The 12,330-nt window shown below is 46.7% G+C and overlaps 2 protein-coding genes across 29 annotated transcripts in view; one reads left to right on the forward strand and one right to left on the reverse strand.

Annotated features, from left to right (window-relative positions):
* Nucleotides 1-12,330, forward strand: part of SNED1 (sushi, nidogen and EGF like domains 1) — a 94,642-nt gene that overhangs the window by 74,550 nt on the left and 7,762 nt on the right. For 24 of the 25 annotated variants that reach the window (XR_008381206.1, XR_008381209.1, XR_008381216.1 and 21 more), the window contains 2 exons: nucleotides 7,041-7,157; nucleotides 7,665-7,752. Coding sequence is in view for 10 of the 25 variants with exons in the window: in XM_053597203.1 (XP_053453178.1) it covers nucleotides 7,041-7,157; nucleotides 7,665-7,752 (205 nt within the window). In the remaining 15 variants the exon portion in view is untranslated. Of the gene's footprint in view, nucleotides 1-7,040; nucleotides 7,158-7,664; nucleotides 7,753-10,152; nucleotides 10,232-12,330 lie in introns of all 25 variants that reach the window. The other variant, XM_053597205.1, reaches the window with a different exon arrangement.
* The window catches only part of MTERF4 (mitochondrial transcription termination factor 4), a 40,253-nt gene that overhangs the window by 11,993 nt on the left and 15,930 nt on the right, over nucleotides 1-12,330 (reverse strand). For 3 of the 4 annotated variants that reach the window (XM_053597258.1, XM_053597257.1, XM_053597256.1), the window contains exon 4: nucleotides 8,265-8,381. In XM_053597258.1, the coding sequence (XP_053453233.1) occupies nucleotides 8,265-8,381 (117 nt within the window). Of the gene's footprint in view, nucleotides 1-7,764; nucleotides 8,053-8,264; nucleotides 8,382-12,330 lie in introns of those variants that run through there. The other variant, XM_053597255.1, reaches the window with a different exon arrangement.

A 12,330-nucleotide genomic window follows, 5' to 3' on the forward strand; every position in this document is an offset into this window, starting at 1 on the left:
ACCTTCAGGCCTGGGGGAGCATGTCCTGAAGAGAAGGAAGGTCCCCATGCTTATAGCTGGTCACCCCAGAGGTTTGAAGGGGCAGGAACAAAGGAGTGCTGAGCCTAGTAAAATAGTTCCCGTTTTCCCCAACTTCTCACCCCAGCAGGGCTCTGGGGCTGTCCTGCCTTTCTCCCCTGACACCTTCACCAGTGCTGTAGGTGGCTGCCACCCAGAACAGCCAGTTGCTACCCCAGGCAACAGCAGGCAAGGGCACAGCCTAAGCCACTTTTCTCCATGATGTCTCCTGGCGTGGAGTGGCCCACTGCCCCATCCCACTCTAAAATGCCTTCTCTGCAGTTTTATTTGTGTGTGGGTTTAGTGGCAATAGCAGCATAAGGTGAAGCCACGGGGTGGCTTTTTAGGAAGCTCCTGCCTGCACTTGCATAAACTGTGGACTCAGGGTCCGAGCAGCCCTAGAGCGGTGTAGGTTCCTATCAGTCTCTGTCGCCGTGGCTGCCCTGCAGGCAGGGCTGAGGAGTGGCAGCACGAGCCCCTGCACTCTGAATGCTGCTGCACCCAGCCATGTTCTGTAGGGACTCTGCAATGCCACTGCACAATTGTGTGCAGTGTTTACATTCATATGGAAATTACAAGGGACCCAGAATAGCGAAAATAATTCTGAAAAAGAGGGAAAAAACAGGAGGACTCGTACTTTCCAGCGTCAGGACTTACTACGGAATGACAGCAGTGAAGCAGCAGTGGTGCTGGCCTAGGACAGGCATGTAGAGAAATGGAGTAAGAGTGAGAATGCAGAAATAAAGCCACACATCTGTGGGCAGCTGACTTTGACAAGGTGCCAATGCCACTCAGTGGGGACAGAATAGAGTTCTCCATTCATGCTGCCGCGATGGTGGTGGCCACAAGCAAATGAGGGATGTTGGACTCACCTCCCACCATGTTCCTCACACACAAGTTAACACAACATGGACTGAAGACCCAAATGTTAGGAGCTAAACATCGTGTTGGGAGAAAACACATGTAAATCTTTGTGACTTTAGATGTGACGGAGGATTCTTAGATACAACAAAAGAATGCGGAAGAAGAACAGAAGGATAACTGCTCTTTGTCAAATTTCAAAACTTTTATGTCTCAAGGACACTATCAAAGAAATGAAAAGACAGCCCATGGAATGGAAGGAAATATCTGTAATTCATATATCTGATAAAGGACTTGTATCCAAAATATATAAAGAACTTTTACAACCAAGTAATAAAAAGACAAATAATCCAGTTTAAAAATAGGCAAAGGACCTAAGCAGACATCTCTCCAAAGAAGATAAATAGTCAGTAAACACAAGAAAAGATGTTGGATGTCCTTAGTGAGCTGGAGAATGCACATCAGAACCACAATGAGTGCTGCTCCACCCACCAGGTGCTGGAGTCACAAAGTCAGGTAGCAGCAGCCCTGGGAGGGTGTGGGCAGAGAAGAGCCTCATCACTGCTGGCAGGACACAGCGGCGCAGCAGCTTTGGGGAGAAATAGACGGGCAGTTCCACTGAGGACAAAGAGCCCATCCCTGAGTAGGTGCCCAAGAGAAATGGAAACATTTTCACACAGGTCCTGTGCACAGATGTTCACAGAAGTGTAACACAATAGCCACAAAGTGGAAACAGCCAAAATGTTCATCAGCTGACTAATGGACAAATAAAAGGTGATGTAGCACTACTCACATAGAGAAAGGGAAGGGAGTGTACACTGGGACACAGATGAACCTGGAGAGCATGCTGAGTCACAGGCAACCACAAAGACCAGGGGTATTCACAGTATGACTCCATCCCTGTGAAAGTCCAGAACAGGGAGATCTACAGTGACAGAAAAGTATATCCATGGTTGCTTAGGACTTGGGTTGTGGGGTGGAGGGTGACAGCTTTGAGATTTCTTTTTGAGGTGTCAAAAATCTTCTAAAATTGTGGCAATGGATTCATATATTTGTGAAGATGCTAAAAACCAATTTATTATATACTTTAAATGAGCAAACTTTACGTTATATAAATTGTATCTCAATAAAGTTTTAAAAAGTAATGTGCAGGCCAGGCAGGGTGGCTCAGGCCTGTAATCCCAACACTCTGGGAGGCTGAGGCGGGTGGATTACCTGAGCTCACGAGTTCCAGACCAGCCTGAGGAAGAGTGAGACCTCATCTCTAAAAATAACCAGGCATTGTGGCGGGTACCTGTAGTTCCAGCTACTTGGTTGGCTGAGGCAAGAGAATCGCTTAAGCCCAAGAGTGAGGTTGCTATGAGCTGTGATGCCATGGCACTCTACTGAGGGTGACAAAATGAGACTCTGTCTCAAGAAAAAAAAAAAAGTAATGAGCAGAATAGTGTTTTCAGTATGTTATATTTTGGGTAGGAAAATGAAGAAGGGAAATATGAATTTTCCCCTTATATTTAAAAAGAAAACTAATGAAATGATTAAGTGGGGAGGGAAAGAACAGGGTAAAGGGAATGGAGGCTTCTCTGAATGTACCTTGTTTTATAGTTGACTTTGGAACCCAGACAATGTTTTTAAAACAATAAAAAGAAAGGGCAAGACCACGTGGAAAAAAGGGAACAATCATGCATTGTTACCGGACTGCAAACTCCACCACCTCCATGGAAAGTCATATGAAGATTCCTCAAAGAACCAAGAGGAAACCTACCATTCAGTCCAACAATCCCACTACTGGGTATTGACTCAAAGGGAAAAAACAACATTTTATAAAAAAGATACTTGCACTTGAATGTTTATTGCAACATAATTCACAATTGCAAGGATATAGAAGGCACCCAAGTGCCCATCAGTTCCTCAGTGGATTAATGAACTGTAACAGCCTGAATGGAATTGGAGACCGCTATCCTAAGTGAAGTATCACGAGAAAGGAAAAACAAGCACCACATGTACTCGGAACTAGTTGTTCAATACCTACAAGTTCATATGGAAACAGAACTTAATGGAATTTAAGGGGTCAGGGGGAAAGGTAAGGGTAAATTTCCTCCCCACTGCATGGGTACACTGCATACTTTCTGGAGTTACAGAAAGTTCTGCAACTTTCAGAGTTACAGGGCACACCTGTAACTCTGACTCCATCCACGCAAATGCAAACTATGTAACCAAATCGTATGGACCCCTGAAATTTAAAAAAGAGAAGGCAACACCTAAAATTGAAAACAAACTGAAACAAATAACCTATTTATAGTGTTGATGGCATAACCACCTGGGAAAAAAGTATCTTTTCAAGCAGTTTTAATAACAGCAGTCTAACCACTCACCCAGTGGGGTGTGGCCTCGGGATGAGAAACACTGCCAAGAAATCTTGGTGTTGATGGTGATACTGGTATCGTTAGGGAAGTAAAACTGGCCTTGAAACTAGTACATGTATGTTGTAGGATGAAGAAAATAAATGTTAATGTCACCAAAATTTTCAGTGAAAGAAATAAAAATCTAAAATCAAAAGAGTTTAAAACCTTGTTTTTAAATTAATTGTTATTTGGACTGGAAATATTGGTATAAATTCACAGTTTGTCTATATTTAAAAAACCTGATTTCTCAGTCCTGTTCTGGAAAAACCTGGCAGCAGGGATGGACCCCAGGAGCAGTGAGTGCCAGGAGCACCCCAGACTGTGAGTGCCCAGAGGAACCAGAGACCTTTGGAGAAACGGCTAGTCCCGAGGCTGAAGTGGGATATGGGCAATAGTCCCAGGACACAGTATTGTGTAAAAAGCAAGCAAGTTTTCAAAACAGCTGGGACTGACTTAATTAAACTGAAAAGCTTCTGTACAGCTAAGTAGACAACAACCAAAGCAAATAGACAACCTACACAATGGGAAAGGATATTTACATATTTTGAATCAGACAAAAGCTTGATAACTAGAATCTATAGAGAACTCAAATTAATCTACATGAAAAAAGCCAACAATCCCATATATCAATGGGCAAGAGACATGAATAGAACCTTCTCTAAAGAAGACAGACGTAGAGAACCAAGAGATGAATCCAGCTACTTACCGTTATTTGATCTTTGACAAGCCAATTAAAAACATTCAGTGGGGAAAAGATTCCCTATTTAAAAAATGGTGCTGGGTGAACTAGCTGGCAATTTGTAGAAGATTGAAACTGGACCCACACCTTTCACCATTAACTAAGATAGACTCTCACTGGATAAAAGATTTAAACTTAAGACATGAAACTATAAAAATACTTGAAGAAAGTGCAGGGAAAACTCTTGAAGGAATCAGCCTGGGTAAATATTTTATGAGGAGGACTCCCCAGGCAATTGAAGCAGTATCAAAAATACGCTACTGGGACCTGATCAAACTAAAAAGCTTCTGCACAGCCAAGAACATAGTGAGTAAAGCAAGCAGACAGCCCTCAGAATGGGAGAAAATATTTGCAGGTTATACCTCCGATAAAGGTCTAATAACCAGAATCCACAGAGAACTCAAACTTATTAGCAAGAAAAGAACACGTGATCCCATCTCAGGGTGGGCAAGGGACTTGAAGAGAAACTTCTCTAAAGAAGACAGACACACGATCTACAAACACATGAAAAAAAGCTCCTCATCCTTAATCATCAGAGAAATGCAAATCAAAACTACTTTGAGAAATCACCTAACCCCAGGAAGAGTAGCCCACATAACAAAATCCCAAAACCAGAGATGTTGGTGTGAATGTGGAGAAAAGGGCACACTTCTACACTGCTGGTGGGAGTGCCCACTAATACGTTCCTTCTGGAAGGATGTTTGGAGAATACTTAAAGACCTAAAAATAGACCTGCCATTCAATCCTGTAATTCCTTTATTAGGTTTATACCCAGAAGACCAAAAATCACAATATAACAAAGACATCTGTACCAGAATGTTTATTGCTGAAGATCAAGCGTCTGAGAAAGAAGTGTGCCCAAAAGATGCTTCGAAAGGCAAGGAGGGGCTTGGCACCTGTGGCTCAAGTGGCTAAGGTGCCAGCCACGTACACCTGAGCTGGCAGGTTCTAATCCAGCCTGGGCCCGCCAAACAACAATGACGGCTACAACCAAAAAATAGCCGGGCATTGTGGTGGGCACCAGTGGTCCCAGCTACTTGGGAGGCAGAGGCAGAGAATCGCTTGAGCCCAGGAGTTGAAGGGTGCTGTGAGCTATGATGCCACAGCACTCTACCCAGGGTGACAGCTTGAGGCTCTGTCTCAAAAAAAAGAAAGGCAAGGAGAAAGCTTATCTATGAAAAAGCTAAGCATTGGGCGGCGCCTGTGGCTCAGTGAGTAGGGTGCCAGCCCCATATACTGAGGGTGGCGGGTTCAGGCCCAGCCCCAGCCAAATTGCAACAAAAAAATAGCCGGGTGTTGTGGCGGGCGCCTGTAGTCCCAGCTACTTGGGAGGCTGAGGCAAGAGAATCGCCTAAACCCAGGAGTTGGAGGTTGCTGCGAGCTGTGATGCCATTGCACTCTACTGAGGGTGATAAAGTGAAACTCTGTCTCTAAAAAAAAAAAAAAAAGAAAGAAAGAAAAAGCTAAGCATTATCATAAAGAATATAGGCAGATGTACAGAACTGAGATTCGGATGGCTAGGATGGCAAGAAAAGCTGGCAACTTCTATGTACCTGCAGAACCAAAATTGGCATTTGTCATCAGGATCAGAGGTATCAATGGTGTGAGTCCAAAGGTCCGAAAGGTGTTGCAGCTTCTTCGCCTTCGCCAGATCTTCAATGGAACTTTTGTTAAGCTCAACAAGGCTTCCATTAACATGCTGAGGATTGTAGAACCGTATATTGCATGGGGGTACCCAAATCTGAAGTCAGTAAATGAGCTAATCTACAAGCGTGGTTATGGCAAAATCATTAAGAAACGAATTGTGTTGACTGATAACAGTTTGATTGAGCGATGTCTTGGTAAACGTGGCATCATCTGCGTGGAGGATCTGATTCATGAGATCTATACTGTTGGAAAATGCTTCAAAGAAGCAAATAACTTATTGTGGCTCTTTAAGTTATCATCTCCACGGGGAGGGGGGAATGAAGAAAAAAAACAATGCACTTTGTAGAAGGTGGAGATGCTGGTAACAGGGAAGATCAAATCAATAGGCTTATTAGAAGGTATCTGCCCTGATAGTTTTTGTAATCTGGTCAGTTAATAAACATGACTGCTTTCAAACCGAAAAAAAAAAGAGAGGGTGACAAAGGATGAAAATAGATGAAACAAGACTGGCCACTTTTGATCGTCATTGAAGGTTAGTGCACAGAGCTCTTCACACTCCACATGCTGGAGTTTTGGAAATTTTCATAATGAGAAGTTTTCTGGAGGCCCATGACTCATTGTAAGCACATCAGGAAAATCAAAAAGACAAGAGAAGTCTCAGAGGACTGTGTGAGAGGAAAAAGGGGAAATAGATCCAGCGAGGAAGGAGGGAGCCAGCCAGGGAGAGAAACCCAGGGCCAGTGTGGGGACAGGACTCACTCGTGTTTTTCAATGTTAAGTTAAAAAGTTAGCCAATAAAATGTAAAACAAATCTTGATGAAGCTAGAAAAAAATAAGGACATACTAGCAGCTGAAGTGTGGTGAGGATGCGGTACGGCCACCCTGAGCACAGCCCTGGCTCCATCCTGAGGGCTGCGGGACAAGAGGACCAGGAGGGCCCACGTGCCAACTGGAGACCCCATGTAGGGTGCTGCCAGACAAGTTGGGGGGGGGGGGTCCGTGGGGGCTCAGCACCAGGGGTCCTGCTTCTCCTGCCTCCCTCCCCTTTATCTCCTTTTTTCCTCTTTCCCTTCCTTCCTTGTGATGAGGTCTACCAAGGCATGCTTCGGCCTGTCCTTTCCCCTCTGCTCTCTTTGGACACCTGAAGTAGGTCCACCCTAGTGGTGTTTGAGAGCCCACTGCTATGTGCCACAGCAGGAGAGGAACAAGCCTGTCACTGCAGAGAGAGCTGCCTCCCTGCCTCTCGGGCCAGGTTGCAGGGGGGACACAGACGTGTCCATGCTAGTAGATTCCAGATGTCCCAGGGACTAACCTCATGTGGCCTCTGCTTCCAGCTGCCCCAGGGAATTGCTCAGGAAGCCCCTGTCAGAATGGAGGCACATGTGTGCAGGGCACTGGGACTCACAGCTGTGACTGTGCACCAGGCTTCAAAGGCAGACGCTGTGAGCTCGGTAAGTCGGGACTTGGGCTCAGGATTTCTGTCACAACAGCCTGTGACAGCCCCAGGACCACTGGGTCACAGGTGGGTTTGCTGTGGGGGGCCTCTGAGGTGTCAGGACAGGGGCCCAAGGCTTCCGAGTGCCAGGCAGGGAGGTGGGTGGGCGAGAACCCCCAAGCTGGATAGAAGGTGCCGCAGAGTCTGAACAACCCTGCACCAGAACACAGTCACAGAGCAGGCCCAAGAAGACACACGGCCTGAGTGCCAGGGTGGGCAGGGGGCTCCCATTTCATCACAGCACCCCATAGCCTCTTGGCTTTAAGGGGACCAGCCTCTAGGATGCCCAGACCAGAGCTGCCACACCTGGAGATGGGGCCTGCAGTTTAGGAAACAGCAGGTGCAGACCCCAGGTCCAGGCAGGCTGCTGGGGTCTCTCCCTCAGGCAGAGTCTACATGGTGAGGCCAGGAAGATACCATCCTCAGCACAGCTCCTCATAAGCCTTCTGCTTTGTGCCTGCAGCCTGCAAAAAGGTGCCTCGCCCCTGCACTCGGCTGTTCTCGGAGACAAAGTCCTTTCCAGTCTGGGAGGGTGGCGTCTGTCACCACATGTGAGTTGCTCTCTGTCCTCAGCCTGGTTACGCATGTGGAGTGTCCTGACTTTTCAACGTGCCTTCTCAACGTCTGCCCACCTAGCCCTGAGTAGGGTGGTAGTCAGTCACCGAAGGGACCTTCTAACCACCAGTTCCCTCCATGGGATACATTAGCAAAGCCAGGCAGGAAGAATGAGTCAATAGCCTCTGTCCATGGAGCTGGTGGCAGCAGCAGCGGTGAAGAGCAGAGTCCTCAGCCTCTGGCCCCGGCCCCCAGGCTGCCTCTCCCACAGGCTTTAGCAGTGTCAGCTCTAGCCCCTGTGAATGGCAAAGGCCTCATGAACATGACCTTTCCCCTGTCTCTTCCTTAGAGCCCCCTGGAAAAACACACAGCACATAAGAATGCCAGTCCCTGCTCTGCCATTAACTCAGATGTGTCCCTGGGCAAATCACTCATGCTTCAGTTTCCCACCTGGAGAATGGGCTACAAGGAAGAGTGACACAAAAGAGTCAGTCCATTGTTGACTTACCGAGTCAACAGTCAGTGAACAACTCACTCCCAAGTGCTGGCTGTGTGCAGACACTCCCAGACGCTCAGACATCGGAGACAGGAACAGACTGCAGTCCTGCCCTCCGATCCTTATGTTCTAGATAAGGGACAGACAGGAAACAGCACTGAGCATGCTGCACAGTGCTGCAGCCGGTGACGGGTGCTGGGAAAAGGAGAGCTGAACAGGAGACCAGGAGAGCCAGAGGCGGGTGGACAGGGGCCAGAAGGCGACAGGAGGGGAGCACAGTACCAGTGACCAGGAGCTGCCTGGGTCCCCTGGGGACAGCGAAGAGGCCAGCAGGGCTGGGCCCACCAAGCAAGGTGGAAAGCAGCAGGAGGGTGAAGGGCCTTGGAGACCCTCAGGGCTGGCGCTTGTTCTCCAATTAGTGGGGCGTGAAGAAGGGCCCTGAGCAGGGGAGAGACACGTGCTTAGGTCTATAACGACCACTCGGATGCCCTGTGAAGAGAGGGCTGTAGGAGGACAGGGGCAGGTAGCCAGGCTCAACACCATGCGTCCAGCACAGATACTGGTCTGTGTTGAGATTCGGGGAGCTGCACTGGCAGGCACAGGATTCAGACTCTGTGCACTGGGGTCCTCAGGATCCACAGCCTTCCCACAGCACCTGCTAGTGATGGGAAGGTTCACGGAGGCTAGGAGCCTCAGGAAGCATCCAACAAGGGGCTCCTTAGCTCACTAAGAGCTCTCAATCCTTCAACCTGCCTGCACGTTTAAAGTGGTTTTCTTGTATTTAACATATAGCTGGGTCCTGCTTTGTCTGCCAATCTCTTTTACTACTGGCTAATCGGTTATATTTCTTGGCTTATTTTGTAGTGGATGCTCCAGGATTTACGTACACATCTTCAGCTTATCACAATCTACCTTTAATTACTAGTATATGATTTCAGTATAATGGAAGATTCTTACAACAGCATGACAGCAACAGGCTTCCACTCTCCCCACTCCCATCTCTGAATTACCTACCAGTCAGGCTTCTTACTTCCACACGTGCTATGTACCGCACAATGTCCTTTGTGCTCTCAACAGACAACTGCATTGTCTAGTGTTGAAAGTAAACAGTCTTGTGTTTACCTGCATTCCACCAGCCCCAGCACCGTTCATCCCTCTATGTAGATCCAAGCTTCCGCCTGGGACCCTTTACTTTTGCTGAAAGGATGCAGTGTAACAATCCTTCTAGCACAGGTCTCCTAGAGATGAATTTGCTCTGCTTTTGTCTAAAAAGGCTTTTACTTCACCTTCATTTCTGAAGGATGTATTTGCTTACTGTAGAGTTCTTGGCTGACAGTTGCATTGTCCTCTCAGAGCGTCCTCTGTGCTCTGGCTGGAGTGGCTTCAGGGGAGAAGCCACAGTCATTCTCATTTGTATTCCTCTGCATATAATGTGCCCTCCCACCCCTGTGGCTGCTTTTACATTTTCTCTTTGTTTTTGGACAACTTAATTATGATGTGCTTTGGTATAGCTGTGTGTGTTTTTATTCTCTAGAATTCGTTTGTTTCTTTTTTGAGACAGAGTCTCAAGCTGTCGCCCTGGATAGAGTGTCGTGGAGTCATAGCTCACAGCAGCCTCCAATTTGGGCTCGAACAATCCTTTTGTCTAATTTTTTTTTTTTCCATTTTTAGTTGAGACAGGGGTCTCGCTTTTTGCTCAGGCTGGTCTCAAACCCATGAGCTCAAGCTATCCACCCACCTCGGCCTCCTAGAGTGCTAGGATTACAGGCGTGAGCCACCAGGCCTGGCCTATTCTCCAGAATTTGTTAAGCTTTTTGTGTTTCTGAATTTTTAGCTTTTGTCAATCTGGAAGCATGTGGCTGTAATTTTTCACATGCGTTTTCTCTCCCTGCATCTCCAGCCCTGAAACTCTGCTCGGATTGTTCGGTCTTTCTTCCCTGTTCTTCACTGTGGACAGATGCTGTTTCTGTGTATTTCAGGTCATTAATCTTTTCTTATGTAGCATCTAATCTACCATTAATCCTAGTCAATAAAATTTTCATTTCAGATACTATATTTTACATGTCTAGAAGCTCCCTTTACTTCTTTCTTAGACCACCCATTTCTCTCTTCACTAATATGTGTGTTTTCCCTTAGATTACTGGACATGTGGACCAAATTTATAATATATATTTAAAGGTCATTATCTGCTATTTCTTTCATCACTCATTTCTGGGTCTTTTTCTATTGAATTATTTTTCTCCATATTATAGGTCACTTTTTTTTTGATTCTTCACATGATTCTTTGAATATAATTTTTTTATTGGATGCTGGACATTATAAATTTTATGTTACCAAGTGCTGGATTTTTTTTAAAGATAGAATCTTGTTTTGTCACCCTTGGTAGAGTTCTGTGGTGTCATAGCTCACAGCAACCTCAAACTCTTGGGTTCAAGCAATTCTTTTACCTCAGACTATAGGTTCCCCGCTACAACACCGGGCTACTTTTTTTTAGAGACAAGGTCTGACTCTTGCTCAGGCTGGTCTTGAACTCCTAAGCTCAAACAATCCACTCCCCTCAGGCTCCCAAAGTGCTAGGATTAAAGGCATTAAAGAGCCACCATGCCTAGCCAATCTTTGTATTCTTTTCAAGAATGTTGGTTTTCTTCTGCAAGGCAGTTATTTGAGTATAGTTTGATCTTTTTACGAGTTTAGAGTAGTCTTTGCATATGCTGGGGTTAATTGTGGCCAACTTCTATGCGTGCCTTTCTGGGGCTTCACTGGGTTGGCCCTTCGTGAACAAGAGCTCTCTCCTTGGGCTCGAGGACCTGCTCAGCTCCTCAGGAGTCCTTGCTACACATGGTCTCACCCTGTACTTGCATCGTGACTCAGAGGACCTCCTACAGATTTCTAGAGCTCTTCCTCTGCACACCTCCCTCCTCTCCAGCACTCTGCCCCACAGTGCTGGCTACCCCTGCCTCCACAATGCCAGTCTTTCTCCTGACTCAGTGTGACCCCTGCTTGGACTCCTTCCTTCTGCAATGCAGTCCAAAAGGTACCCAGGTCTGGCCTGACCACAGGATGGTCTCATTTGTTTCTCTTCCCTCAGGGTCAGGTCTCTACTGCTCGGATTGTTCACACTGGGAGGTGAATTCCAGGTCCTGTTACACTCTCAGGGACAAAGCAGAAGTCTTTTTTTTTTTAGAGACAGAGTCTCACCTTGTCACCCTCAATAGAGTGCTGTAGCGTCACAGCTCACAGCAACCTCCAGCTCTTGGGCTTAGGCAATTCTCTTGCCTCAGCCTCCTGGAAGCAGAAGTCTTACTACAGGGTTTAGATCCTACAGTGTCTCCCAAACGTAGCATATGAGTTGGAGCCCTGCCCACTGAGGTCCTTGACATATGAGAGTTTTAACAAGAGCCCAAACACTTTCCCTTCATTCTTATCCACAAACTTATGAAAGACATGGTATGAGAAATTCCCATTTTACACAAAATTACACTTACCTATAGTCCCGGCTACTTATGAGGCTGAGTCAGGAGAATCACTTAAGCACAGGAGTGAGGTTGCAGTGAGCTACACTGACACCACTGGCACTCTACCCAGGGTGACAGAGTGAGACTCTGTCTCAAACAAACAAAACAAACCAAAAAAACCCTCTGAGTCTGAAAAGCTTAAGAGCCTTTCTCAAAGTAGCCTAGTTCATAAATGGAAGAAGCAGGGCTTAAAATCAGGCCCTCTATGCTGCAATGCCCACATCCAAAGCCTGCAAGCCTAAGGCTTCTCAGACTTCTCTACAAAATACCCATAAACAGGGCGGCACCTGTGGCTCAGTGAGTAGGGCGCCGGCCCCATATGCCGAGGGTGGCGGGTTCAAACCCAGCCCCGGCCAAACTGCAACAAAAAAATAGCCGGGCGTTCTGGCCAGCGCCTGTAGTCCCAGCTAGTCGGGAGGCTGAGGCAAGAGAATCGCATAAGCCCAAGAGTTAGAGGTTGCTGTGAGCCGTGTGACGCCACGGCACTCTACCCGAGGGCCGTACAGTGAGACTCTGTCTCTACAAAAAAAAAAAAAAAAAATACCCATAAACAGAAAACCAAG

This window comes from Nycticebus coucang, chromosome 7, assembly GCF_027406575.1.
Source record: "Nycticebus coucang isolate mNycCou1 chromosome 7, mNycCou1.pri, whole genome shotgun sequence".
Lineage (NCBI taxonomy): Eukaryota > Metazoa > Chordata > Mammalia > Primates > Lorisidae > Nycticebus > Nycticebus coucang.